The 27956-nt window shown below is 29.2% G+C and overlaps 7 protein-coding genes across 7 annotated transcripts; 3 read left to right on the top strand and 4 right to left on the bottom strand.

The window, feature by feature from the left end:
• Positions 1-3012: 3012 nt before the first annotated feature.
• On the bottom strand, positions 3013-6212 carry LOC108548395 (uncharacterized). Its single transcript, XM_017901311.1, has 4 exons — positions 6155-6212; positions 4410-4651; positions 3848-4231; positions 3013-3765 (listed from the first exon to the last, which is right to left on the bottom strand). Exons 2-4 carry the CDS (start codon positions 4647-4649, stop codon positions 3013-3015), a joined length of 1377 nt encoding a protein of 458 aa, XP_017756800.1. The 5' UTR covers positions 4650-4651; positions 6155-6212.
• On the bottom strand, positions 6196-16518 carry LOC108548393 (tyrosine--tRNA ligase, cytoplasmic). The gene is made up of 9 exons (XM_017901310.1): positions 16443-16518; positions 15691-16077; positions 15364-15626; positions 15066-15281; positions 14806-14997; positions 14460-14724; positions 14245-14386; positions 14033-14165; positions 6196-6312 (listed from the first exon to the last, which is right to left on the bottom strand). Exons 1-8 carry the CDS (start codon positions 16505-16507, stop codon positions 14052-14054), a joined length of 1644 nt encoding a protein of 547 aa, XP_017756799.1. The 5' UTR covers positions 16508-16518; the 3' UTR covers positions 6196-6312; positions 14033-14051.
• bug (thioredoxin domain-containing protein bug) lies at positions 6921-8109 on the top strand. The gene is made up of 4 exons (XM_017901312.1): positions 6921-7000; positions 7076-7278; positions 7352-7578; positions 7662-8109. Exons 1-4 carry the CDS (start codon positions 6955-6957, stop codon positions 8014-8016), a joined length of 831 nt encoding a protein of 276 aa, XP_017756801.1. The 5' UTR covers positions 6921-6954; the 3' UTR covers positions 8017-8109.
• LOC108548392 (zinc finger protein 260) lies at positions 8584-11828 on the top strand. Its single transcript, XM_017901309.1, has 7 exons — positions 8584-9244; positions 9314-9416; positions 9488-9810; positions 9889-10257; positions 10340-10694; positions 10790-11097; positions 11169-11828. Exons 1-7 carry the CDS (start codon positions 8984-8986, stop codon positions 11718-11720), a joined length of 2271 nt encoding a protein of 756 aa, XP_017756798.1. The 5' UTR covers positions 8584-8983; the 3' UTR covers positions 11721-11828.
• Positions 16519-16704: 186 nt separating the features above from the next.
• Positions 16705-19332, bottom strand: LOC108548390 (potassium/sodium hyperpolarization-activated cyclic nucleotide-gated channel 1). The gene is made up of 9 exons (XM_017901307.1): positions 19041-19332; positions 18734-18880; positions 18484-18670; positions 18044-18178; positions 17765-17960; positions 17501-17692; positions 17326-17427; positions 17132-17253; positions 16705-17052 (listed from the first exon to the last, which is right to left on the bottom strand). Exons 1-9 carry the CDS (start codon positions 19301-19303, stop codon positions 16705-16707), a joined length of 1692 nt encoding a protein of 563 aa, XP_017756796.1. The 5' UTR covers positions 19304-19332.
• Positions 19333-20404: 1072 nt separating this feature from the next.
• Positions 20405-25921, bottom strand: lt (vacuolar protein sorting-associated protein light). The gene is made up of 14 exons (XM_017901308.1): positions 25844-25921; positions 25640-25777; positions 25151-25433; positions 24875-25073; positions 24640-24794; positions 24312-24552; positions 23981-24245; positions 23423-23911; positions 23006-23342; positions 22701-22937; positions 22577-22621; positions 22405-22475; positions 22278-22336; positions 20405-20593 (listed from the first exon to the last, which is right to left on the bottom strand). Exons 1-13 carry the CDS (start codon positions 25862-25864, stop codon positions 22283-22285), a joined length of 2535 nt encoding a protein of 844 aa, XP_017756797.1. The 5' UTR covers positions 25865-25921; the 3' UTR covers positions 20405-20593; positions 22278-22282.
• Positions 25922-26300: 379 nt separating this feature from the next.
• Positions 26301-27675, top strand: Nse4 (SMC5-SMC6 complex kleisin component Non-SMC element 1). The gene is made up of 7 exons (XM_017901306.1): positions 26301-26422; positions 26488-26580; positions 26670-26800; positions 26878-26992; positions 27070-27360; positions 27429-27544; positions 27604-27675. Exons 1-7 carry the CDS (start codon positions 26317-26319, stop codon positions 27673-27675), a joined length of 924 nt encoding a protein of 307 aa, XP_017756795.1. The 5' UTR covers positions 26301-26316.
• Positions 27676-27956: the final 281 nt, after the last annotated feature.

Below are 27956 nucleotides of genomic sequence, written 5' to 3'. Positions count from 1 at the left end.
CTTTGAAATAGCTATGTGATAAAGTATCGATGTAAAATATCAAACGATGCCTCTTATATTTAATAACGTCAATGATGCAAATATAGATATATTTCTGTTGCGAAGAATTCCAAATTTCTATAATTAATGTTTGAACTGAAATTATTAGCTGTTCCATTATACTAATGGAAAGACAAACCATTACTATCTTCGGCAATGGTTCAAGCACTCTATGCAATAATCACCAATAATGAATTAAATAACAATGAATTCATATTTAGACTTATATTAGAAGGCTCGCTGAGGCTGTGTCCTCACGATGCAATTACAAAAGTTGTTGAATTAATTATAGACGAACATTAAGTCACAGATGAAAGCGAGTGATTTTGCTCTTGGTAAAAAGAAAATGAAACTACGATGGTTATATATTTATGTACCTTTTATTCATTTTGGAAGTTTCACATATACACGTTAATTATTAACAACATAATTCCTCGTTTCTTTTTTTATATCTCTCAATTTATTTTTTATCCTTTTTCTTCATTACTTGGAAAATATAAATATAAGACAGTCAATGAAAAACTCTACCTTTTATAACATAGTTATAATGTAAACAATAATCTAACTCTTTCTCTTTATTTATAACTTCTAATTCATCTTAAGTTTTTACTTCATCATCACTTTCCCAATCGCTATTACTGACTTTTTTCCTTTTCTTATTTGGAGGTCCAGGTAGTTCAACAGCTGGTTGTGAGCTTTATTTTGGATCAGTTAAATGATCATGATCTGATTTGCCCTTACCACTAAACTTTTTATTTAATATCACAGATTCTTCTTCATCTTCCTTTGCTTCTCCACCAAATGATAAAAATTGAAATTTCTGTAACAAAATTTTTCATTACAAAGAATAATACTATCATGGATAAATGCTATAAACATATATGATTTTTACTTTACTCCTTTCCTTTACTTCTTCACTTTCCTGTACTATTATTCTTGGTATAATATCAGAAAATGGATTGTTCAATAATTCAGCTTTTATCATTTTTGGAGCATAAAGTGGCCTATCATTCTACAAAAAGAAGGGAATATTATATTTATATAAATTCTTGATATATTTTCTTGCAAACATTAGATATAACATGCTTAAACTTAAAGAAGCACTTGTAGATGAGATAAATTTAGTTTCTCCAGTAGCCTTACCAAAGATTGTGTTTATTCTGCAATTCTGACGTAGAACCAAGAGTAAAGTAGAATTGGGAATCATTGTCATCTCTGCCACAGCAATTGAACCTGTTCGACAAAAAGGTAATCTTGTATGAAATTCGTCCTAAAACACAAATATCTAATAATTATTTTTGAAGAAAAGAAGCATTCATTTTATTTTTAAATATAGTCTCACTTTAAATTTCTCTATTACAGTTCTCCACATATGCTTTTACTACCTCCACCTGTACCTTTGAGATCACCAGCATATGCTATGAATTCTTGGATAATTCTATGAAATATAGTGTCATGGTACTAACCTTCTATTGTATAACATTTTTACATGCCATGGGAGTTTCTTTTGCCCATAATTCTAAATCAATATCACCAATAGTTGTTTCCATTGTAACCTTGTTATAACAAATATATTAATTTTATTAATGTACAATAGTTTTGAAATCAAAGTTATTAAAATTTATTATTTATTATTGGAATTCAAACTAGACGGAAGATCGTGATGGTCGCCGTTATGAAATCATAGATGCCATCAAACCAAAATTAATAACTAACAATTTAGAGTTAAATTCTTTACAAAAGTTACATAAGAAGGTTGCTTGAAGTTCCAGCTTTGCAATGAAATTATAAAAGTTCATAAATTAATTACGGAAATTCAGTGATTTATTAACTTTTTTCCGTCGGAGCCCTTCTATGTTTTTTCTATCCTCTCTCTGTCCTTGTCTGTCACGTGACGAGCTCTTCGACGACCTCCTTGCCTATTCTATGTTCCTATCACTTTTTCGAGCAAATGGTCCAAAATCATAGATGGCGCTGATCGCAGGCGGTAAAATTTTTATTCGAACTAGATACTAAAAATCAATTCGACAGTAGAAAATTAATAAATTTCCAAGTTTTTGTAATTAATTCATGAACATTTATAGCTGCACGGCAAAGTTGGAATTATAAGCAACATTCTCATAGGATGTTTAATTTAATAATTAATACTTACATGAGCGATAGGTTTTGTATTTCCTGTAGTAAATAAGATTGCTGTAGAAAAGTATTTTTCTTGCACAATATTCTTATTATTTTGTAATAAATATATACTAGCATAAAAAAGCGTAATAAATAAAATTTTTTATTAAGAAATTTTATTTACAATTGTTTATTTACAATGTTTTCATCGGCGAAAAATGAATACAAAATAAAAAATATATTGAAAAAGCTATGGACCGGAATCGAACTCCCGCTGCTCCATTATAGGAATTCTTGATCGTCACCGTTACGCTACAATTTAACTTGAAAGACATTGGAAATAAATATAGAATTAAAAAAGTAATAAAACTTAATCATAAATATCTCAAAAACTGAATAGTTGTGGCTATAATGATATATATTCTTGAACTGCATAAGGATATCTAGAAACCTTCCAAGTTTCCACTAAATCGATGACCGGAAGGACTTGCACTCTCCTTGTAAGACTAATCGATTACTTATATTTAACGAAATAATTAAATTATATTTAATGAAGTATAGTGAGTAGGAGCAACAAGAAAATGACATTATTTTTTACATTATTATTTAATGTTTTCTACAATATTTTCTGTGAATCTATTACAAATAGTTACAATGAATCATGATTTGTAATTGGACTACTAACATTTATCAACTGCTATCATTCTACGTTCCTAGACATCAGTGTTAAAGACTAGACATTAACATTATAACAATGACACTGATTTTACTCAAATTTCTACGACACTTATATAAAAATATTCTAGAAATTGCGTTGCAACAAATTGCTACCGACTGACTCAAGAAAGTAACATATTATCCATAACTAATAGTATATCCCATAGAAATCATAAGTGTCTCTTTAATAGCAGGATGTAACTGTTTCTCAATATATCTTGTTAAAGCTTGGCTGGCACCTCGTAGAAACACATCTTCCATTTCTCTAGCAACATGCTCCTTCGATTGCCAGCCTCTACTATCGTTCTCTAAATCAATTGGAAAAATATTATCTAACGTTTCATCGATGTACAGATGTCTAGTTTCCTTTGGTGCGTCGTTTTCCATGATCTGATAGCTATTCTCTCTTTTAACATTCACCTTTGATTCACTGTCATCCAAGTTACTCAGAATAGTCTTGGTTGTATTGTTCAGATTATTCTGCTTCGTTTGATCTTGTTCGGAACAATTACCAGTTTCGTTGATTCTTGTCCTTTTTTTGGTTAAGGCGTTTGTGAAATCTTGAGGGGTAATCGTCTCCGTTGATTTCGATACCTTTATGAAATGACTATTAGATTCCTGACCATTTTCGAAATATTCTGGAAAGCGACGAACACTCGAAGAACTTACAACAACATCAGATTCTAGGAGGGTTCGTTTCTCACGCGATAAAGTTTTAGTAAGCCAAACGTTTTTCCTCCAGATTCCTAATTTCGTAACAGGAGTATTTAGCAAACGAGACTGGCGAGTCTCGTTTGGGATTACCACGTCCACCTCTTTCGAAACACCGATCAATTGACGTGGTTCCGCTGCTTCGTAGTCATCGTTCAGTGTTAAAGGCGGAAGTGTGTGCTGAAAAAGATTATATGCTTTATTTTCGACGTGTCAGTAACTTGTCAGAGACAATTTATTGGAAATAGAAAAATTGAATTACCTCGTTTCGAAGTGGATAGAACGGTGGCCACTTGTCCTGTCTTTTTATTTGTTTGTCTAAACGTGTAGGATGACAACCATAAGCGTAAATAGAAGCAAATCTGGGCTCTAGAAAACTGGACTCTGTTCGAATTCGCATTTGCCCCCTGCCACGTGCGATTGGACTTGTTAAAAAATCAACACCTGCTCGCCTTAATCTTAATGTCATTCTACAGGACTCGGCTGGTATAGGTGTCTGATGATCGCGCGGCATTAACGAGACCAATCCAGAAACCGATAAATCATTAAACATTACTCGAGTTTGAAGAGAATTGTTGCTTGGCTCATAAATGCACTTGTCAACCCTGGCCCAAGGATTTCCTTTGTCTCTAGCTCCTTGTGGTAACTAAAACAGAGAAAAGTGTCTAGAATAAACTGATATTTAAAATATCCTTTAAAATAATCAAGTCTAAATACATTTCCTTCTCAAGGTTTGTAACAAATTTTCTTTTAAATATATTGTTTTAAATGCAGAACAGAAACTAACTCTTTTACGCATGCAACTTGTTAACGATAAATATTACTTTAACAGCAATCCTAGAGACCGACATCTCAAATGGTATAGAACGAAGTTCTTGTTGATAAAACATCCCGGCTTCCTCTTCTTCGAGTCTTTTCCTTCTACTCGAATCTTTGTGAAGTGCATCTAGAGCACGTTCCAATCTTCCACCGCAAGCTTCCCAATTCCCGATGTCCGAACGAGCGAAACTAATCGATGAAAACGTCAGGAGCAGGATCGCTAATGTTTCGAAGACTAACACCATCTCTGTAAACGATAAAAGGACTAATGTAGTAAAATATCTCGGAGGTTTATAAAATTCGTAATCGTAATATTACATAAATTTATTACATTGTGACTTTCGATTAGTTCAGTATTCGATTTCAACATAATAGAATTGGAATAAGAACAAGATTATCGAAAGCAAAAGCTATTAATAATTGATCATGTAAAAGAGAAAAAAGGTAGCCAGGTCATTGCTCCTTGCGTTTTCATAGTAAACGCAACTGCAATGATATTTTCAAGGCTTGTAGAAAACAAGAAGGTGCATCTACGTGTGGCGGCATCATTAAAATATCTCGGTAGGTATATCCTGTAGAAACTCAGTGAATTCAAGTCGCTGAAACAGAGCATGAATGCGTCTTCCTTCCGTCTGTTTCAGCGACAATCGAGTGAAACCAGGAAGCATAATTTGAACGTGAACTGCCTCTGTTATATTCATCAATTATTAGTAATTCTTGCGAGTAACTATTAGTCTAGTCGCACCAATATCACAAAATATTAGAGCATACTCTATTTCTTACTTTCTCAACTAAAATCATGCTAAAATAAAATAACATTAAAAATTTTGTAAATTATTAATAATTACAAAAGTTATAATAATCATAATTGATAAATATTATATCAACTTAATACTACTAAACTTAACTTTTCACACAAGACACTAACTTCGTTTTTATATAGTGTTAAGTGTCATTTTATTGTTTATATAAGTGTTAAGTGTTATATAGTATAGTATTAAATGATGTTATAAGATGAAAAAGCAATATGATTTCCCAATACAAAAGAAACACGAGTTTCTCAATTTTCTAATTGACCGATATCGAAATACTACAGTATAGTACGTAGCAAAGAGCAGAACAATGTTCCATTCAAGTACACACAACTTTTTTACATTGTCTCAAGTACGAAACCTTATTGTTTGGTCGGAAGGTATGAATCTTAGTTGGCAAGGTGAATAAGGCCAGCACCACTATTTTTGTATGCTAATGCGCGATTCGATGTTGATTTCATCTGTTGGTGCTTTCGCGCTCCGTTAACCGGCAATCTGATGTTGATTTTGCAATTTTTTATCCAAAGTTGTTTTAGGATTCACCTATTTTGTTTCAACTTGTACACTGAACACGATTCATTTTTTAAATAAAATTTTAAAAAATTCGAAATTCAAGAATATTATACGTAATTGTTTATATATAAACCACACGGTCCCTATAAAAATTATGTACCGATGATACATTATATCGAATACAAGGTAAAAAAAAGTGCAACGAGTTTCTCTTAAACGCAATATAAAAAGAAAAGAATGTATTTCGATTATTATCAACTAAAATAGCACTTAAAAGAGTGCAATGTGAAAATAGTGAAAAACATGAATGAAAATTTAAATGTATGCTCACTGAAAGTCCGAACGTATTACGTTCCTTTTTTTTAAACAACGAAAAATTTAACATAAAATTACTAGTTATTCCTACAGGAGATGCGAGTACTTACCTTGCACCTTTGGTGTGAGGCAGATCGAATAACAATGAAAGTGGCTAGATACGCGCGGTAGCTCCTACTCTTAAGTTTTTCTTTCTTTCTTCTTCCGGCGATACGTGGAATACGTTTGAAAGCAACGAGCTTGATCTCAACATCGCGTGAGATTTACGCTGTGAATTAAATCATTTCATAATTCACAAAGCAGCAGTAGTTGTGACATGGCGATCTTTTAATAAATAGGCATTAACACATTCCATTATGATACAGACAAATCGGTTTATATAATGTAGTGTGGTTATCGAAGATATTAATAATGTTTTGTATAATGTTTTGATTACATGCAAAATATTTAAATATATTTGTATCGTTCAAATTTAAAAATGTTTGAACTTTTACGATAATCGAATAATGACCAAAAAGATACTAATATTGACATTGTAAAATATCGTATTGTAGTTTTATACATCGATATGACATGATAATAATTCAAATTTATATTTGATATTTCACTTCATTTATCTGGTTCTAATGAAACTAATCGGAGGAAGTAATAATTAAATTACGGAATACGCGATCGATGCGACCTCAAACAGTTGATCACGGTTGTCCTTTTATTTCTTAGTTGAGAATGAAATTAAACATGATGTATCAATTTACTTATTGCATATGTGATATTGCGAATTATACTACAATTACAATTGTTCGTTAAATATTGTGTTATTGTATAAAGACGTTTAATTATTTGTGATTTTACGCACTTCAAAATTTCTTATAAAATATCTACAAATAGTTTTTTAGGTTATGTACACAAAATGTTTTTCTCCAAAAGGAACTTGTGTTTATTTATTATAATTTTAGGTGAGATATCACTATCTTTTATTGCTTTTTGATGACAATGCTATTTTAATCTCATTTATTTAATTCATATAATAGGTGTCTTTGCACAAATGAACATATGTGAAGTAATAGAGACAATTCCATTTAAAATGTCTGATCAAGAATATAACTCTAGCTTGGAAAATGTGAAATATGAGGAAGAACATAAAATTATTGAAACAAATGTGACAACAAATAACTCGTCTTCTAATGTGATTAAAGTCAATTGCTTAATGGATAAAGTCTATGGACCAGTAGAAGTAATATAATAAACTCCTTTAAAATGTAAAATATAAAGCAAAAAGAAATCATTATATGCCTTAATTGTTTCAGATTGTTAATGCAACCAGGTTAATGAAATTATTAGTACTAGAACCTGGACTATCAAACAAAAGTAGAAACGACAAGGAAAGTAGACTACTACCAGGAACTTGCGTGATAGTATTATTTTATGCCAGATGGAGTATATTTAGTAGTCAAGCTGCACCACATTTTAACGCATTACCACGTGCATTTCCACATATCAAGGCAGTGGCATTAGATGTTATTAAATACCAAAAGTAATACCATAAAATAAGATGACTTATTTATATACGCTTATTTATAAACTTATTTATAAACATTTTACGTTTAATACTTTTAGCTTCAATGCTCAATATGGAATTGTTGGAGTCCCAACAATAATGTTTATTCATAATGGAAAGCCTGTAGCAAAGTTTAACTACACTGTTCACACATTGGAAGCTTTTGCAATATTTATAACGCGAATAACTAACTTACAACCAAATGGATCACTGTATGTTACATCCTCGGATTTTGCTGGTCCTGTTTCTAATATACCTTATAATGGGACAGATTATTGTCTAGTCCTTTCATGGGTCTTTATTACTGCATGTGCTTTATACTTTACATCACAAAGCAGGTGGTGGCAGCAATTTGTAGAATTAATTCAAAATACGTGGCGTGAAAGCAATGCTCAACATGAGCATGCTGATTAAAGTATAAAAAGAGAATATTTTATATCTCATGTAAAAAAACATGGCATAAAATACAAACTCATGGTATTATTATTAATTCGTGTGATAATATATGCGGCAATTATTAATTAAGATTAATGTAAATATACTTTGATAAATATGTAAAATATATGTTATCCAAAACAATATCGTATAATTACTCTGCAATAACTTTCCACCATCATTAATATATATTACACTCATAAATTTATGTAGTACTAGAAGTATCAGAAATTGATTTTTGGTAATAATAATGATTATAAAACTACAAATTGGGAAGTTTCGGAATCATGAAGTTTGTTCAAACGGAACTTGAACGTATAGCGCGCCTTTTATCAATTGAGCATCTAATTTATTTTTAATTACTATCAATTGTTTTAACATACGTACTATGATGCAAATAATTTGAAACTCTCAATAGAAAAAACATAAAAATATGGTAATAATTTATATTATAGTGAAACAATTATCATCTTACAAATGATAAAACTACAATTTGACTTCAATAATTTTATACCGAAACTCGCATGTAATGGCCGACTTCGCGATTCACTTATCACATCCCTAACTTCATGATTGTTGTGTGCGGCATTTGTTTGCGCTGAAGTTCGTCTCTAATGAGTTTTGTTATCGCTGTTATTATAAGAAAGAGATGCTGTTTATTTTTATGTAATATAATTGAGCATAACTAAGTAGATATTTTATGGAAAATCAAGTCTCCAGGAGAAACAATATGATACTGTTGTGTATCTGGACACATTTAAACAATTTTACTGATTTTTGTGATTCATCGTCAGGTTAGGTTCTTAATAGGCGGCCGGCTTTGTTTTTAAATTAAAGTTAGGGTAGGTGAACGTAAAAAATTCAGTTAAGTTGATAAAAAGGGTGGAGGGTCAGGTTAAGGTCAACAGAGATCCTCTACGAGGTCAACACCAAAACGAAAGAAATAATGGGCTCGTTGAATCTCGTTTGCCCAATGTGTTGTGGTGAAACGTTTAACAATCCACAATCATTAAAGTATCATTTATTAAGCATGACGGACAATCTATACTGTCCTGGTTGTTCACAGCGATCTGACTCAGTGATGGCACTCATTCAACACTTAGATCGATGTGGTCAGAGTATTGAATCAGATACACCTTGTGAGTTAAAGCATGTGCCTAAACAGGAGACTCCGGAGGAATCTCAGCCAGATACAGAGGTGCTAATGGTTGGCACCAATTTAAAGTTTTTATAACTATATTTTTTGGGGGTTTTGTGTGATAATTTTAATTTTTAGGATACAAATGTTGAAGGGATAGATCAAAGTTTTCTAGCAACTGTAAATGACAGTGGAATTATGATAGTGGATGGGCCTCAAACTATACAAGTTGATGAAAATGGTGTGTAAATATTCTAATTTAATGTATACTAATTTTGTTCATTTGACTATCACTTCTAATAAAAATATCAGGAGACATTAAAGTCGTAGAGAAGTTGGAAACTGAAGAGACACAAATGGAGCAAAATTCTTTGGAATTTAAGATGACAGAAAAAGTTCCTAATATTGTTAATAAAGCAGAAGAGAAACCTTTATCTCAGGATCAACTAGTAACAATTTCAACTACTTCAGAGGCAGATAATAAAAATAGAAATAAAAATGTAATTACAATTTTACCCGATGGCTCAGAGTTACTTGATGGAGGTACTGATGCTCTGATAAACATGGAACATATAAATGATGTTGGTGAATTAGATGAAGATGGACTTTTACATGTTAAACAAGAACTCTGTGAGGTATAAAAGAATTATTTACTGCTATATACATTTGGATGAATAAATTATATAACAATGGGGAATATTTCATTTTTATAGATTGAACCAGAAGCAGTTTATAGTTGTACTAGTTGTGACATGAGCTTTAATTCTGTCGTGGAACATATAAAACAGTTTCATGATGGACAAGAAGTTTTACTTGAAATAGCTGATCAATTAGATGATATACCTACTGTACCTGCAACTAACACCCTGCCTTCAGAATCAGGAAATGTAGTCAATACTAGGCAAAGACAAAGTATGAATACCCTTCGCACAGAAGAATGTGTAGATAGTGAGGGAAGGTTATATACAAGAAAAGTAGTACAAATAGAAAGATTCTGGGATAGAACACCAGCACAATCGTCACTCCAATCTACTAAAGCACCAATGATTGAAAAGTTTTTTTCCAATGTAGAAGGAGTAAAAGTATGAAAAACAACAATCTATTTTTATCTATTTTTTTATATGATAATAAAGCTTAATGCTTTTTCGTATACATTAATTATAGGTACGAGAAAAAAGATTAGCTGCAACACCAATGAGAATGTACAGATGTAATCAGTGCCTTCAGCAATTTTCCAAATTAGGAAACTTCCGAGTGCATGCATGTCTTCATGGTAATAATCGTTGTGATAGTTGTGATCAAACTTTCGCAACACCTAAAGCGTTACAATTACACGCAAAAGTGCATGAAGGTGAACCCGATCCAAATCAAAAAACATTCATATGTGAAACTTGTGGTACAGAATTTTGTTCGCATAAAAGTTTGCGTTTGCATTCACGAATGCACGCACCAATCAGAGCAAGGCACGTTGATGCACCTGAGGGAACACCTAGTGCAACATTTACATGTCCTGAATGTGGTAATATTTCGAATACTGGTCTTAAGAATAATAACTGATTTTTTATCTCAGTACTTGTATACTTCTATACATAATTATATGTTAATCATTTACAGGTAAGACATTAGCAGAATCATACAAAGAAGCACACATGGCCTTACATTCTGGTGACTCTGTAACTTGTACAGTCTGTAATAGGAAATTCGATTCTGCTGATAGTTTAGCAATGCATGCTGCAGTACATACAGAACTAAGTCAACCACATTCACCTACACTACCTTCTACTGAGACAGCTACAACTGCTGAACTTGCAGAAAATCAAAAGCCTTATCAGTGTCAACATTGTGGCCGAAGATTTACAAGACCACACGAGAAAGTAAAACACGAACGTATTCACACCGGAGAAAAGCCACATGCATGTGAAGTAAGCATAATAAACGTAATATAATTATAATATTTTAATCTCTATTATAAAATCTCCCTAATTTCTTTTAGGTTTGCGGTAAAACGTTTCGTGTATCTTATTGTTTGACTTTGCACATGAGGACTCATACTGGTGTTAGACCATACGGATGCCAACATTGTGGTAAAAGATTCAAGGCGTCATCTGTATACAATCATCATTTACTTACACATGGAGAAGAACGTGCTTACACGTGTCCTTATTGTCCAAAAACTTTTAAAACACGTGTCCAATTAGCGGGACACAAAAACAGTCACACTAAACCATTTCGGTGCACTGAGTGTTCTCGTCCCTTCGCTTCCTTGTATGCCGCGCGTGCTCACATACAAACTCATAAAAAAGACAATAATTTAAAATTCAGTTGTTATATTTGTGGTGCATCTTATGGAAGAGCATTTGCACTGAAAGATCATTTGAAACAACATGGTCAAGATGTACTGGCTCCTCCAGAACCAGCTAGAGAAGAAGAAATTCACGAAGGAGAAGATTTTTTGCTTGCTGAAGAAGAGGTTGAAGATGATGAACTAGTTATTCCATCACCGTTACCCATCACACAGTCATCAGAAGCTGATGACACAGAATGAAACTATAAAAACTAGTCAGATGTTTGTTATAAATTGTAGTTTAATAATGTTCAATATAACAGAAAAAGATGACAGATGAATCCCTATTTTACGTAATATTTAAGGACTACCAGCAAGACTTGTATTCGCACATTGAATATTATGAAATTTTAGTTTCTATGAAAAAATGACATTCTATTATGAATTGCTGCTGTGACTAAATATGATAGTATTCGTTTGTAAATAACATACTATAAATTTGTATATCCTCAATGATATTGTGTGGATAGAACATGTTAAATATGAATAGCAATTGTATTATGAGCGACTATAGTTTCATTATGCCTGTTTAATGTATTAAAGTAAAAAAGTCTATATTATTTAATTTATAATCTATTTTAACAATTGAATTTTATTACTAGCTACAAATATGTTGTGATTTTTAGTAATTCGAATCTTTCTTAATTTCTATCTTTATGGTTATTTAATAGCAATATAAGAAACATAATAAAAAGGAGTTAGAAAATATTAGTTTATTTAAACTATTAATAAAAGAAAAAAAGTTAATGAAGATCAAAGATTAATATTATAATTTATTTCAGTTCTAATGGTGTTAAAATTTAAAAAATATAGTGGTTTATTCGTAAAAAAGCTATTATGTAAAGAATTAATAATTTCAATTAGTTTTATTCTTTTAAAAAGCTAACATTCTTTACCACCGAAATCAACGTGGTATTATTATATTGTAATAGCCTATGGTCATAATTTTTTGTATATTTTTCGTATGTTAAAAAGTGTTAATAAGAATCGACGTTTGTCCAGATAATTCTGGATGTGACTGACTAGAAAATAATTTACTAAGTACAAATTATATAAAAAGTCTAATAAGAAACATAATCTGCAAGAATATTTTTATTTAAGTGTGCCAAACTTATATGCTTGTAAATAAGCAAAAATCAACTAATTTATATACAACAAAAGTCTATCGCACATTCTTATACAAATATTTGTATGAAAATTGCGTGTACGCGTGAACCACAACCAAATAAAATATGATTAAGAATTAAAACATGAATCGAATCATAAATTATTTTTTCAAAAAATATAATATACTTTTAAGCGTGATATACCTAAAATTTATCGATAATAACTTTAAATACCTTATATTTTAAATCTTTCTAAAAAGCTAAATAAACAAACTTGCTCAATATTAATGCATCATCTGTTGCATTTAGATTAAGCTTTCAGTATTCTATCAAAATTCGTATTGTTCCTGTATCTTATAAAAATAAGTGACATGAATTTCTTAAATTTGTGGAACAAAAGTCTTATGTTAGATGTACAGTGGAATTATCACCTAAAGAGCATCTACGATTTCGTGGCTACTAATTCGGAAGTATGATTTTGCGTTTAAAAAATCATCTTATTATTATATTCATTATCGTCATAACTGATAAATCTATAAATTCTTAGTGGAAAAATGCTGATACTAGCAAGTATACTCTCTTTACATACTACAATAAAACTCTGAATCGTGAACATGTATATCGTACATTTAGGTACATGTTTATATGTCCCTGGATATTCCTATGTATCGATCTGTTTCAAAACTATATTTTGGGAGAAATTGGTTGTCAAGTGGATGGATCATTGGTGAATACCTTAACATTAGTTGTTGTTTTTAACTTGCGATCAATTATGATCGAGTTTCGGCTATTATTTTCAATTGCTCAAAAATATTTTCCAAAACAATGCATAATATACAAATAATTGTTACAGGTATATTAGCAGATATTTAGTATTGGTTAATGCTGCAATAAATCCTTTACTGATTAATACTAAGGTTGCACTAGTAGTTCATTGAGAAAGGAATTACCATTGTGTCCAGTTATACCTTGGCTAATTCAGAAGAAGAAACAACAAGAATCGAAACTATGCAATGTTTCACAATTAAAAGCACATAATTTCTATGATCTAAAGCCAAGATCCCTTTGTGTATGAATTAACTATAATGATAAATGCGTAATACCGAATATTTCATCAACTACTTTATGAGTAAATTTTATAGTTCAATCTACTTCAATTTCGATATGCTTTATATACTTTATTGAGAAATATAACAAGACTAAAACGAGCAATATCTAATGTATTAAATCCTTTGTATAGATATACTTTTCATCTATTATGTTGCATACTTACATGTGAAAAATATAAAATATTAATGCAAATAATTACATAAAGTAGAAACAGCAGTTTTGAACACAGAGCACTTTTCAATTTAATCGAAACTTAATCTATGTTTGCACAAGTAGAAAATAAAAATGCATGGATACCTAGACATCTGAAGTATTATTATTTAATCGTAACGTTTCTAAGGCTGTCAGCTATGAGTTTTTCACCATTAGCAGTTAATAAAAGATTACCATTCCAAGACGCCTCTCCACTACCATTTACTATGAGGTCAGCCTGTACAAAGAATTAAATTGTAATAGCTTGTGAGTATGTGATATTTTCTACTTTATTGTATAAAAAATAATAAACGTACTTGTAATTTTTCCCATATTTTCTTTTTTGGATTCAGTATATCATCTGGTAATCCATTTTCATATCCATCTATAATGACCTTTTCACCTGGTTTACTATTTAGTGGAGGTCTTAAAGGTTCAACTTGCTTTACAGGTTCATCCCTATGTTTATAAACATACATTAAAGGAATTATGTAATGTAATAAGAAAATATATTGATTAAATCAAAACATACACTGAAGCACATAAAACCATTCCATGAGACTGAACACCTCTTAAAGTTGCTGGTTTTAAATTTGCAAGTACGACTACCATTCTGTTTTTCATTTCTTCTAATGATATATAATTTACAAGTCCACTGACTATAGTACGGGGTCCACTAGTTTCTCCGAGATCAATTTTTTCTATATAAAGTGAGTCAGCATCAGGGTGTTTCGATACTTCAATTATCTTTCCAACTCTGATATCCAAGCGAGCTGGTGTTAATTCCTCTACAACTTCTAGATATGTAATATAAATATTAGATTATTATTTGAATTTATAATTTTTATAATATATACAAATCACATATAAAATACTACTTGGCTTTTGTGGAGGATATGCCTTATTCACCAAACTTTTGAGTTTTGGATCTGTTTCGAATTCTTTTCTAATTGGATCCAATAATTTATTAATATAAAACTCAACGGCATTTTTTAAATCACCAGGATGTACTTCTTCCTTAGCAAACGCGCTCTCTAAATTCTCATACTTGTCAAATGATATACATCCACCTAAAAATATTAACATTAACATTATGATACAATCATTAAAATAATATAATTATAAAAATGATACATACCAAATTCAGCTGTTCTTTGTACATTAAAGGATTCTCCTTCTTTTAATAAAGGATATATTACATGTTTAGCAAATGAAAGAATTCCATTGTCACTAATATTACCAGGTTCACAAAATGCTTTCTTCAGTTTCTTCTTAACCATAGCAGCACTATCCAACAAATCAATTTTTGAATCTTCTTCAGATGAAGACATCTTAGATCCTGCCAATCCAGGAACTAAAGTGAGGTGTGAAGTATTATATTATATTAATTTTACACATCACATTCTGTATTTAATGTTTTTATATTACATACATACTCATTGGATTCATTAAATGGATACGTTTTTCATATCCAAGTAATGGCAAATATTTTTCTGAGAAAGTAAATATCTTTCTTTGATCTATACCACCAAACTGAGCATCAACTTCAAGATATTGTTCATCCAAAGCTTGTAAGCCTGGATACAATAATCCAGAGAGCAAAGGATTTGCAACTTGTTTAACTACTTCAGCACCTGCTTTTTTTGCATCATGCTCAGTTACAACGGAACTTAAACGATATATATCTAATGTGTATGCCCTAGAAAAAATAATGATATAATATATATTTATATATCTTTTCATCTTTATATATAATTGCTTACTTGGATAATTGATAATCTGTTCCTTTAATAAACTTTAACTTTTCCAAAGGTATATTTATGGACCTAAGCATGGTTTTGATAATTGCTTCATAATATTGAGTACGAAGTTCTAAAAGCTCCCATGGAGCTTTCATATTATCTAAATAAGCATGAAGATCAGCAAACAATATAGTAACTTCTGTGCCAGCATTTAAGAAATCTGCTATCTTAGACACTGGTCCAAAATAACCAATGTGAGGTTTACCAGTTGTAGCAGTACCCCAATAAAGTTTCAAATCTCGTTTTTTGAGAATACTTTTAAGTTTCTCATCACCAAGCCATTCACCCAAATTTCTAGTGATGAGATTATATTTTTCTTCCCATTTTAATTCAACCATGTTTGTTGTTCTAAATAGCAAACAAAAATAAACTTTGTTATAAATAATGTAATCAATAATACTTACTGCAAATAAAATAATACGTTCGACCACGTGTACGATATTCATGAAAAATTTGTAGACTTAACCTCATAAATAATTAATTGTAATTTTAATTTTTATAATACTGATTTTAGCTTAATGTTACACTTCAAATAACAAGTATTATCGTATAATAGACTAGAACAACCATTAGTATAACATAGTCACGACAAATGACTGCAATGATTTACTTTACAATTGTTCCGAATAAACTAATTAAAAATGAGAATTAGTAAACAATTTAATTCCTTATTATAAACTATATAATTTAATTAATTACATTAAATTAATTACATTGTGCAACTTTTGCTCAAGCCGCAAAATTTTGTCACTTGTGCGATCGGAAAGAATTTGTACATTAATCACATACAGATCACAAAAATGTAACTGATACTCAACTCTCTATATATATGTATATATAAATGAATGCAACTTGTTATGAATTTACACCGATGTGATATAATTTCTTCTTTTCATATTTTAACACGATATAAAGTACAATATTTAACATGAATATTTAAACAATTAACTTAATATTTCAATTTGCTTTATTTTCCTATACTTTTTCAATATTATTCTTGTTATTATTTATTAAAATTTTAATGTCTCCCTTTTGATGATTATTCTCAAATTCGTTTTGCTTTAGATTAATTAATGTATTTGCTTCCAAATTAACTTCATGACTATTAACACTTAACTCATTAATTTGATCAAATCTTTGTTTAGCAACCTTTTCCAATCTTTTATAAAAAGTCGATGTCAAAGAAAACATACGTTTGAAATCACGGCGATTTAAGCGCAGTAATTCACATACTTCTAATGCGATTACAGTTTCTAATCTTCTTCGTTTTGGAAATATTAAAGCTGCTTCACCGAAATAACCTCCATCCTTTTCATGACATATCTTATAAATAAAATAAATTACTTTTGTTTATCTTTTTCATAACAAAGGAAGGCAACTTTTTATAATATATGTTGCATACTTCTTTTCCACTGAATGTGATAAGAGCAACGGTTCCACTAACTATAAAGAACATAGAATCACCCTCAGTTTTACTTTTATATATAATATCTTCATTGAGATAAATGACCGGTTTCAAAATTCCTATAAACATTTTATTATAAAAGTAACAGAAATCTTGCAAAATAAAAATATTTATATTTTTCTCTATCTCACCCATTAAATTTCCAATAACATTTCGCGGTAAATAATGCAAAATAATCGCTGTATCTAATAATCCTCGGCTACTATGAATCATGATTTCCTGATTCAAATGATCTGAATACAAAAATTCGAACCTACAGAATATAAAACCAGTAAAATAAAACCTATCTTTATTTTAAATACTAACTTGATAGAGTGCTAGATACTGCATTTTCTTTAAAATAACTGCCTTGAAAACGATACTCATAATAAGCAATAAGTTTATTTTTCAGATTTTCTGAAAGTTTCTTCTCGTTGATATATTCTTTTACTTGTTGCATAATTCGTTGATATTTTAATTCTGGTTCTGCAGCTGACTGAATCAGTTGTAAAACTATAACTATTATAATATGACTAGTGATTACAAAATTTTCTTCTAAACATAATTAGCTATATTGATTGAAAAGATTACCCATAAAATAAATTATACAGCCTTTTCCAAACAGCAATAAAATACAGCGTATTATGGTATCCGATTTTCCTAAGGAATGGAACTCCATGAAACTAGATCCAAAGAAATTACTCATGCCCATATGAAAATATATCAAATAAATTTCAGAGTCGGATTTCTTATACAACTTGGTAGTAATTAAATACATATCTGAATCCTGTAGTAATTATAAATCATTATGTAAATGTATCATTAATGTAAATGTTAAGATAAATTTATACTAAATAAATTTGAATATACCTCCTTACGATCGCCAGCTATATGTGCAATAATAAATGGAAAAACGTGTGTTAGACAACAACACCAATGAAATATTAATAGTACCAAGAGAATTAGCCAAATGGTTTTTTCTTCAGCATGAGAAATTGCAAAAGTCTAAAAAACAAGAACTTTTGATATACCAGTAATTAAAATTAATCCTCCATTAAATGAGTCAGATTTGAGAAATCCACGATGTTTTTCATTTATTTTTGTTATGTTTTATCAGATTTAATACCTTTTAATAATACTCTTATAATAATTTTATTCTAAGTAAAAGAAATTATTTATTAATAAGAATATAAATAAAACAGTGGGTCCTTGTAACTCCACTCGTACGATGGCGGAAGTATCTTTCACCCGTTTGATGGAGGGTTAAACGATGTATTTTTTGAAGTTTTATTTTTATGATTAATTCTTACTGAAATTATTTGTCTGGTGTACAAACGCAATGTATAAATGCGTAAAATTTTTAGAATTGGTAAAAGTTCGAGAATCAATAAAACAGAATTTGAGTTAGGTCCAGGAGGTAAGATACGATCTTTATAAAACCATATATATGGAACAGATGATACAAAATCGATAAGAAAATATCCTTTCATGTAATGTCTACATAAAAATAATAGTTTTAATATTTAATTAATTAAAATTAAACAGAAATTAATAGATTACCGGGTTATTAAAAATGGATCCAGAAAAATTTCATGACCGTCTCGTGATTTAAATCCAGTTATAAAATTAAGAGCAATATCGAATATACAAATTATATATGCAGGATAGACTGGATTCCAACTTTCTGGACCAGAACTTTTAGCTATTCTATGAAATGCCAAAATGTATGGTATTGCGATGAACATATACAGAAGTATAAACGTCATTAAAAGGTCCCAATAATACCTACACAGATATTAATATACATAAACGTTACAACTACATTTTATTACAATTATGAAAAGATTAACTTAAAAATAAAAATCACCTTAAGTAACTGCAAGGATGTATGACCCACCATAATGAAGAACGCCCGTGCCTTTTCTTTTCAAAAGCAATCGCAGCATAGCTACGTAAAAAATTTCGTATTAAAGGGTGATTCACGGAAACAAGAAGAAGTTTCTGAAAACTTCGTTTCCAGCGAGTATAAAATTTTGCATTCGGCGGTAATTTCGGTAAATTACTGTCGGATGTTTTTGGCAATTCACAGATGTGAATATCTAATAGCCTTTTTGGTCGTTTAATTTTCATTTTATAATTTCTTAATGTAGTAACGTATGCATAATATTATACGATTTCCAAAATTTTACTGCACCTTTGTAGAGAAGTTACGTAAGTTATTTTGAAATCAAAATGCAAACAAAAGATAAGCACGTGCGCATGTATATATATGTGTGCTGGCGTACGTGCTTTTTTTTAAATGTTTAAATATAAAAATAGCCGAAATGACGAATAAAAAGGAAATTCCTTGTAAGCTATTTGATATTCGAAAATGGATCCCTGAATTTTCACTTGGTAAATTTCTCTTTCCTCTTTTTAATAGACACACAAAATTAGAAATTATTGTAGAAAAGCACAACTTTCTAAGCGACGTAAAAAATGTATATATTGTTATATTTTACATATTATTATTGATCTATATTGCAACTTAGGCACAATATTTACATGGACAACTATGTAAAATATCTGGGTATAACTGTGACATTATGCATGAACTGTATATTCATGAAATCTTTTAAATACCACAGAACATACCAAAATCATTTTATACAATAATGGCACCTTACTGTATAAAATACAGAATATTATATATTGTAACAATTTGACATACTTCTTACTGTATATATTAACATATAAATTGTAATTTCATCCCATTTTCTTGTAAAATAGTTTCACTTTGAAACCTTAATATATACATTAGTATGTACAATAAATTATAAATTTTTTATCAATCAATCTTAGACAGGATACAATTATATATCCACGACAAACAAAAAATTTCTCAAATAATAAAAATTCTGTATCCAATTTTCTCTTCAAATAATTTACTTTGATAAAATTTCTCCAATAACGAATAAAGATGTCTATAAAAAAAAAAAAACGTTTACAAAAACGGTACATAATAAAATCTAATATAGAAAAATATATAATGTACAAGTTAGAAAATTTATTCGTCGCTAGTGAAATTAATTGTATACGGAATGTAGTTATTTTTATGCCTATGAATTATGTTATTTTTACTCGTAAATAATAAATTTTTGTTTAAAAAGATATTTTTCACATATTTTGAATATTATACTTCTTTTTTGTACTTTAGATAATGCAAAACGAGCAGCTTTATGTTTCCGAGAAACTTTGATAATTTGTTTAAAAAATGAATCTATAAGTGATACAAAGCCAATAGGCGGTTACTGTATTCTGATAGAATCCATTGGGCCAAAGGCTCGGGAACTTTTAGTGCATGTGCAATCTTCAATGTCCATTGATGGTCATTTCGGTGGGTCAAAAGTTATCAGCTCAGCAACATCAAAATTCCATTGCCTTGAAGAAAAAAGGACAGAGTTAATTAATCTTAATAACCATATTTTTTTATATTCCCGTAAATAACATTAACGTTATATAATATTACAGATTTATGTATAAAGATGGACATCATGAAAAAACAATTTTTATGGGCATTGAAGACAACTTTTATCATATAAAATTAACACAAATTTGTCCATGTAACAAATTTACAGAAACTAAAAATTTATCTTTTTGCACTAACAGTAAACTATTAAGTGAAGGGGCCAATATATTACTTATGCGATATTTAGCACTTATAAATTATGGAGGAATATTATCTTTTGAAAGTATTTCCATAGATGGAGATCTTACTAAATCTACTTATGTAAGAAAATATGGAAATATTTTGTTGAATTTAAATAAGGAAATACTTCTTTTATCAGATATGTACTCCTGCTAAACATATAGAATTATATGGTCATTTTTTAAATGCTTATATAATCGAACGTAAAATACACAGAGAAGATGGAACTATTCATACTATTAGAACTTATTTAACACCGAAAGGACGAATACTTCAACATAATTGGTTGGATGTACCATATATTTTGAAATTTAATCCATTAGCAGATCCAAATACTCCAACTAAAACAATAAAAATAGAGATGCCTCTAAGAGATCGCTGGATAGAAGATATTGAAATGTTTTCTAAATATTTAGATAAAAAAGTATGAAAGTAATATTAAATATATTTGCTGTGGATTATCGTAATGGATAAAAATAATGGATATTTTGTGCTATTAATAGTTTTCCAAAATTGCTGAACACACAGAATATTTAGATGATCATCCAGAAGTAAAACAACTAATTGCAGATTATGTTCAAATACTATTAGTTGGTAATCAATTTATTAACTGGAGAAACATTGTGCCAATACTTCTTAGACAGGTCAAACTGGATTTTATATTTTATGATAATATATTAATGTTTTTTATAATTTACTGGTCTCCACAGTAAAACCTCAAAACGTGATAGACTTTACAATACAACATTTTAAAGCATTTGCAAAAAATCCAATAACTTCGGAGACCAGTACATTGCAGGATAATTATGATGGTGATATATCACAGATAACAGAAAAAGAATCAGATACTTTGTGCAATATTTGTGGATTTCGCATCAACAGTGTTGTATTAAAAGAAGATTCTTCAACGCATTTCGCTGAATATCACGAAGTGAAGACAAATAGATTCAAATTATGCAGTAATTGAATTCATTATTACAATAAATAATTATTTTCAGAGTTTCAACGATTCGGCAAAATCTGTTTATTCAGAAGGATTAAAAGACTCTGATTCTCAAACTAATAATCAAGAAAAATTTGATACACCTAATCTGACAAAATATATGCTTGATATTTTACCATAATTAAAAAAGATTTGTAATTCATGCAAAGCTATTGTAAAAATTTATGACGAATATAAAGTAAACTTCATTGTATTTAAAATAAATTCATATATTACATTATTATATTTATGAAATATTTACACAATTGTTTAATTTTCAGTCTCATTCGAAATCCTGGATGCCTTAAAGTGTACAAAATATGAATGAAATTTTACACTATCGATCAATTATTACAAAAATTAAAGTATTAAAGTTCAGTCACAAATTATATTTAAATCTATGCAGAATATTTTTAATTAAGATTAAATTTTACCTGTATCATTTCTTATTAGGAGATATATCTTTTGGAAAATTACATATAACACAATTTTCCTGAAAAATAAAGCCAAAACATGAAAATCGAAAAATATTTTTTAAATTGTTTAAAACAAAATACATACCATTTTGAATTTTGATAAACAATCTTCATGAAATGAATGTTTACAATAAAATACAATTAAATTCCTTGGTTCTGTAACAAATAATATGTTGCTAATCAAATGGTACTAATATACATTTAAATATTTATATTATAATCATAATTATAAACATAAATATTATTTTAATAGATACCTTTTACAATTATTTTTCTATCACAAATTCCACATATTTGATCATCTGAGGAAAAAAGGTACCAATTATTAGCAAAAGTGAAATTTTTGCAATAGAATTTGAATTAGAATTACTTGATACCTACCATCTATAAATATTCCTTTTTGGTGACACTTAACCAGTCTTTCATGTAAATTAAAATAATCATTGGATAAAATTTTTTTACAATCTTCTTGTACTGACACTTGCAGATTATAATCACACATCATTTTGACTAAAGCCTTTTTCAAACCAGGAATTTTTAAAGATGGTTTTATTCTTTGTACCAACAGTCTAGGATCAACATATGTGCCTATTTTTTGCAATAAAAATGTGATGGCTTCTGAAAAAAACAATTTAATTTAGTAAAGTTAAAGAAATGTATAAAGCATTGGTATATTTAATACTTACTGGGCTTATCCAGGGAATAAATGATCAGATCATTCCATAATTCTTCGTCATCGTGTTCTTGACAAAATGCGATCGCACTCTCCATATCATTTAATTCTCTAGTCATAAGTGCTAAAGCTTCAGAAGTATTTCCAATTCTACCAAGTAGATACACCATTTCTGGATAGAATCGCAGCTGACTACATATATCTAATGCTTGTTGTATAGGATAATTATCTGAACGACGTAAAAGTGGTAATAATTTATCTCTTGAATAATAAGCATAAAGTTGGACTAGCAATCCATGGTGTTTACTTTTTGAGTTTTCTGTATCTTTTTGGTCTAATGCATCTAAATACTATCGCAAATCATTTTTAAAATATAGTTGCAAACAAAAAATTATGATACTCGCTTAATATTTTCTTTTTTTCATCTTACCAAATATAAATATCGGTGATTATGCTCCAATTGCTGTATAACAATGTCAGATGGCACCCTATTTTTTTCTAAAAGAAACTGTATAGTACGTTCCGCATCCAAATCCATTAAACCTTCTATCATGTCGAAAATGGTTTTGGATAGTGGGTACTTTCGAATAAGTTCAAATACAGCCTTATGTCTCAATTTTAGGTACATAGCTAATGCTTTATCATATTTTCCGTCGTGAATATATAAAATAGCTAAAGCTTCTAATAATACATTTTGTCGTTGATTATGAATTAGATGTTCTAAAACACCATTTACAACAGCTGCTGCATTATACAGTTTCGGTGACCATTCTTTGACTAGATCAAGAAATCCATTAGGATCCATTTTCAAATATTCGAAAAGAACCATTTCGTAAATCAACGGATCTAATGTTACATCGCCTCTAGGGAGATATGAAGAGATAGACCGCAATTGGTGGACTTTTGCAAATTTATATACCTACAATGGAATAATGTTAATAAGATTGCAAGTTACAGAAATAATTGTAATTTAAGAAGTGACATTAACTTCTTCTTCCCACAATTTTTTATCCTTTCCAAAAATTTTTAAACAAAGTTTTCCTGCTTCATTATATTTCTCACAATCTAATAAATGATCTAAGTATACACGGCCAACATTAACTAAAGTATACTTCTTACAATCTTTCTCGTTATTTACTGTTACTGCCTCTAATGCTTGTTCAAATTTTCCATGGCTTAACAACCATTCAATTCTGTCATCTGCGTTATATAGACTAGCTACAACAATATCCTTTGGACTTACAATAAAAAACCTAAACACAAACATAAATATAAAATTAGCTTTTAAATAATAAATTTAGTCAAAATAATCTAAATACCTGTTTTCTTCTTTTAAACAGTCTAAATGATAATCATTACAACTGTATTCTTTATAACCACGAAGTGTAAGAGAATTTGCACAGACAATAGAAAAATCCTGAAATTTTGGTTCAACAACATGCAACGTTGGCCTCTGACTTTTACCATTTTCATCCAATTCTTTTAAACAGCCCAATAATACTAACTGATTTTCTAAGGGTGCAATGCCAGAGATATAAAAGTCCACTTGAAAAGTGGAAACTAAAATTAAAAATTTATTATCTATTGTATTTCTACCATTGCTTATATATTTAGTAATATTTATTTTATTAGATATAAAATGTATACCTGGATCTACTACATATTCTGGTAGATCTCTATTAATCATCTCTTGCATTGATCTCTTTCTAATTTGACAAATTCTGACTATGTCAACCCAACCAATTAATAGAGTTCTATCATCTGACCATCGAAGATTACATCTGTAATGTTCTGGTAATGCACTGGATAAAATATTACATATTCAAGAATTATTTTAATCTGAATACTGCATAGAAATGTTATATATCACTTTCTTACTTACTCAGCAGATCTAGTCCATTTAATAAGACCTAATGAACATCTGGCATTTAAATCATAGACTCTAACACCAGTATCAGATGCCCAAGCCACAAAATGTCCAATCCATGCAATTGACCTTACTCCTCCTTCTGCATCACATAATACAGTTAGTTTCATTCTAGATAAAAAAGTTTTTTCATATAAGACCAATTTGTCATCTCCTAAAAATAATTTTTATTACTGAGCATCTTCTTTAAATCGTATTTAAAAATTAAACATGTGGACAAAAAATAATTACCTGTAATAAATCTTCTTCCATTACCATTTTTATAATAATTTGGGTCTATAGCTATACTTTTAGCTAATCGACCCATATTCATCTTATGATTATTTTCTGTGCTATAAAGACCATATATAAAAACTTTTCCATCGTCACTGCACGATGCAATGAAATCTCCTTTATAGTCTATAGAGATCTGATTCACAGCAACTGTATGTGCTTGTAAACTTTTAGATTGTATATTGTTTCCTTGATGATCTAATAGATGTATCATACCCCAGTGTGAACCCAGACATAGGAACTAAACAAAAATTTAATTAATATAGTAAACAATATAACAATAGTAAATTATGGAAGATAATATAACATTTCATTTGCATTGTATAAAAAAATGAAGAGATTTAAAGAATCAAAATCTAAATGATAATGTAGAAACTTAACTATGCTTAACCTACATGGTTAGCTCTATAAAAAACATTTTTATAAATATAAATAATAATTTTGTACCTTAGAATGTACTGCAATGCAACTAGCTGCATCATTTTGCAATATATTTTCTAAATCGTTTCGTACCCTGACGTATTTGAGTCTTGGTTCTACGTCGCCTACTTCAGAGTCTGAATTATTTTGATTATTTTGTTCTTCCTATAAAGTAATTTTACGTAATTAATATTTCGATACTTCTGGTTACTAAAAGATTGTAAATAATACCTTATTCGAGGTATTTTCCATGCCCGTTCCTTCAATTTTTAAACAGAGAGAAGCTTATGAATGTTCGTAACCACGAAATGTCAAAAACCTCTCCGAGACTTTTAGTTATATATCAAACTTTTTAGTTGTGAATTTCGTTTTGTTATTTGCACTTTACATCACCAAAAGATCATTACAGACCATAAATATTACAAATTTTTTTTAACGAATAAATTAAAAAAAAAATAATCACGTTGATACAGTACTGTACTTCTAATGAACTGTACTAGGAAATAAATATTAGTATAGTTTATTTCACTACGATAAAAGGTTAACGTCAGATAGTGCTGTGTATGTTGATTATTAGACATTAAAATGCTTCTATTGTTTATTATGTATGAACAATGAAAATATTGTTACTAATTCTTAATCCCTAATTGTATCATGTAGATTTACATATATACAGATCGTATTTCAAAATAAAATATCTGAAAATGTCCAAAATTAATTATAACTCAGAGAAAAACTCACCGACCTCACGATCACCGCAAGAACGCAAAGAAATTTTAAGGAAAATTATAACTAGAGCTCAATCTTTACGTAAGATTTTTTAACATTATGAATTGTAGAAAAAATAAGTATTGTATTCAATGTAATTTTTTCAGAGAACACAATCAATGATGACACTATACAAACTTTGGAACTATGTATGGAACAAACAGACAGTATAAACTCAGAAACAAGTTTAGAAGAAAAGGGTATATAATTTCAAAATATATTTTATTTCATATAGTTTGATTATTTGAAATATTATTCTTATCTTTTTTTCTTTGATGTTATTTTTTAGTGCATAATCAAGAAGAAGTATTAATGGATTCAGAAATGATGAATATATCATCTAGAGTTTTAAAACACTGTACAAAGTCCTTAACGAAACTTGTATGTGCATATAACCATGTAGAATTTGCCCAGAAATTAGTAGGTATTATTATATCAATAAGTTTCTATTGTTAATAAGTATTTTTATATAAGTTTTATATATGTACTTAATTTAGGTAAAGTATATAAAGGAACTTCCAGATGTTGAACCAGAAACACCAGATTGGTCACTTTTGGAATCACAAGTTACAAAATGTTTTAAAAGGACACCTCAGTATAGCACATTATTAGGTTTTATAAAATTGTACTTTTAAAACTTACATGACTAATACCACAGAGATAATAAATTTGTTCTTTTATATTTTTAGGCACTTTGGCACCTTTAGAAAAAAAAGAAGTTAACAGGAAAAAGCCAGTAGTTCGAGAAGCTCAAGTACAAATAAAACGACCAGATAACATTGTAACGGCTGAAAAGGAAGAAGAAAGTCTTGAAGAAACTGTAAAAATAAACAAATTTATCTCTAAATATTATAAAACTCATCACAAACCACTTGATTTTTTTAAATTAATTTTACATCCAAATGATTTTGGAAAAACAATTCAAAATATTTTACAAATATCTTTTCTTGTTCGAGATGGAAAAGTAAAAGTATCAAAAGGTAATATTGATTTTCAATAATTAGTAAAAATTATACCTTTTGTACATTAAATTCTATTTTATTGACAGATGCATCTGGAATACTTGTTGTTCAACCATGTACTAAAGATATGATAGCTCAATTAAAGGCAGGAAAAACTTCAAATGTTCAAAATGTAATATATTTAAACATGGAACAATGGAAGGTAACACTGTCACTTTTATGAAGTATTACTCTGTATCAAATAATTATTTTATATTTCAGATTTTGAAGAATATTTATCAACTAGAAAAACCAATGATTGAATGTGATACTGAAATATTACATGTGATATAATTATACTTTTGGGAAAAACGAACAATATTATTTCACATTGTGATACTTTATGCAGAATTTAAATTGTATTAATAATTAAACTGACAAAAACTATTTTTTTTTTTGTTTATATAAATCTGGCAATAAAATGTTTCCTTTTTTCCATTTTTTACCTACATTAAAATGAAAATGCTTTACAAAAGCAAACAATTTTTTGGACTGTATATTCATTTATATATTTTTGTAAAACTTTTATTAAGTCCTGACATATACTATAATGTTAAAGTATATGTTAAATAATA

This window comes from Eufriesea mexicana, unplaced genomic scaffold (assembly GCF_001483705.2).
Source record: "Eufriesea mexicana isolate 0111107269 unplaced genomic scaffold, ASM148370v2 scaffold1614, whole genome shotgun sequence".
In the NCBI taxonomy this organism is placed as follows: Eukaryota; Metazoa; Arthropoda; class Insecta; order Hymenoptera; family Apidae; genus Eufriesea; species Eufriesea mexicana.
Note: the sequence above shows the minus strand (reverse complement) of the source record. Positions and strands in the feature narration are given on the sequence as shown.

Coding starts and splice junctions, on each gene's coding strand:
- bug (XM_017901312.1), top strand. CDS start 6,955: ATGTTTTTCTCCAAAAGGAACTTGTGTTTATTTATTATAATTTTAG. Junction 7,279..7,351: donor AAGTCTATGGACCAGTAGAA/GTAATATAATAA, acceptor TAATTGTTTCAG/ATTGTTAATGCAACCAGGTT. Junction 7,579..7,661: donor GATGTTATTAAATACCAAAA/GTAATACCATAA, acceptor TAATACTTTTAG/CTTCAATGCTCAATATGGAA.
- lt (XM_017901308.1), bottom strand. CDS start 25,864: ATGGAAAATACCTCGAATAAG. Junction 22,938..23,005: donor TTATTCCCTGGATAAGCCCA/GTAAGTATTAAA, acceptor TGTTTTTTTCAG/AAGCCATCACATTTTTATTG. Junction 22,476..22,576: donor TAGAAAAATAATTGTAAAAG/GTATCTATTAAA, acceptor TATTTGTTACAG/AACCAAGGAATTTAATTGTA.
- Nse4 (XM_017901306.1), top strand. CDS start 26,317: ATGTCCAAAATTAATTATAACTCAGAGAAAAACTCACCGACCTCACGA. Junction 26,581..26,669: donor AACAAGTTTAGAAGAAAAGG/GTATATAATTTC, acceptor GTTATTTTTTAG/TGCATAATCAAGAAGAAGTA. Junction 26,993..27,069: donor TCAGTATAGCACATTATTAG/GTTTTATAAAAT, acceptor TTATATTTTTAG/GCACTTTGGCACCTTTAGAA.
- LOC108548395 (XM_017901311.1), bottom strand. CDS start 4,649: ATGGTGTTAGTCTTCGAAACATTAGCGATCCTGCTCCTGACGTTTTCA. Junction 4,232..4,409: donor TCTCTAGGATTGCTGTTAAA/GTAATATTTATC, acceptor TCTCTGTTTTAG/TTACCACAAGGAGCTAGAGA. Junction 3,766..3,847: donor TCTATCCACTTCGAAACGAG/GTAATTCAATTT, acceptor AATCTTTTTCAG/CACACACTTCCGCCTTTAAC.
- LOC108548393 (XM_017901310.1), bottom strand. CDS start 16,507: ATGTACAAATTCTTTCCGATCGCACAAGTGACAAAATTTTGCGGCTTG. Junction 15,627..15,690: donor ACAGATTATCAATTATCCAA/GTAAGCAATTAT, acceptor TATTTTTTCTAG/GGCATACACATTAGATATAT. Junction 14,387..14,459: donor ATGGTTTTATGTGCTTCAGT/GTATGTTTTGAT, acceptor TTATAAACATAG/GGATGAACCTGTAAAGCAAG.
- LOC108548390 (XM_017901307.1), bottom strand. CDS start 19,303: ATGAAAATTAAACGACCAAAAAGGCTATTAGATATTCACATCTGTGAA. Junction 18,671..18,733: donor GATCCATTTTTAATAACCCG/GTAATCTATTAA, acceptor ATTTTTATGTAG/ACATTACATGAAAGGATATT. Junction 17,254..17,325: donor TGTTATTGGAAATTTAATGG/GTGAGATAGAGA, acceptor AAATGTTTATAG/GAATTTTGAAACCGGTCATT.
- LOC108548392 (XM_017901309.1), top strand. CDS start 8,984: ATGGGCTCGTTGAATCTCGTTTGCCCAATGTGTTGTGGTGAAACGTTT. Junction 9,811..9,888: donor TTAAACAAGAACTCTGTGAG/GTATAAAAGAAT, acceptor TCATTTTTATAG/ATTGAACCAGAAGCAGTTTA. Junction 10,258..10,339: donor CCAATGTAGAAGGAGTAAAA/GTATGAAAAACA, acceptor CATTAATTATAG/GTACGAGAAAAAAGATTAGC.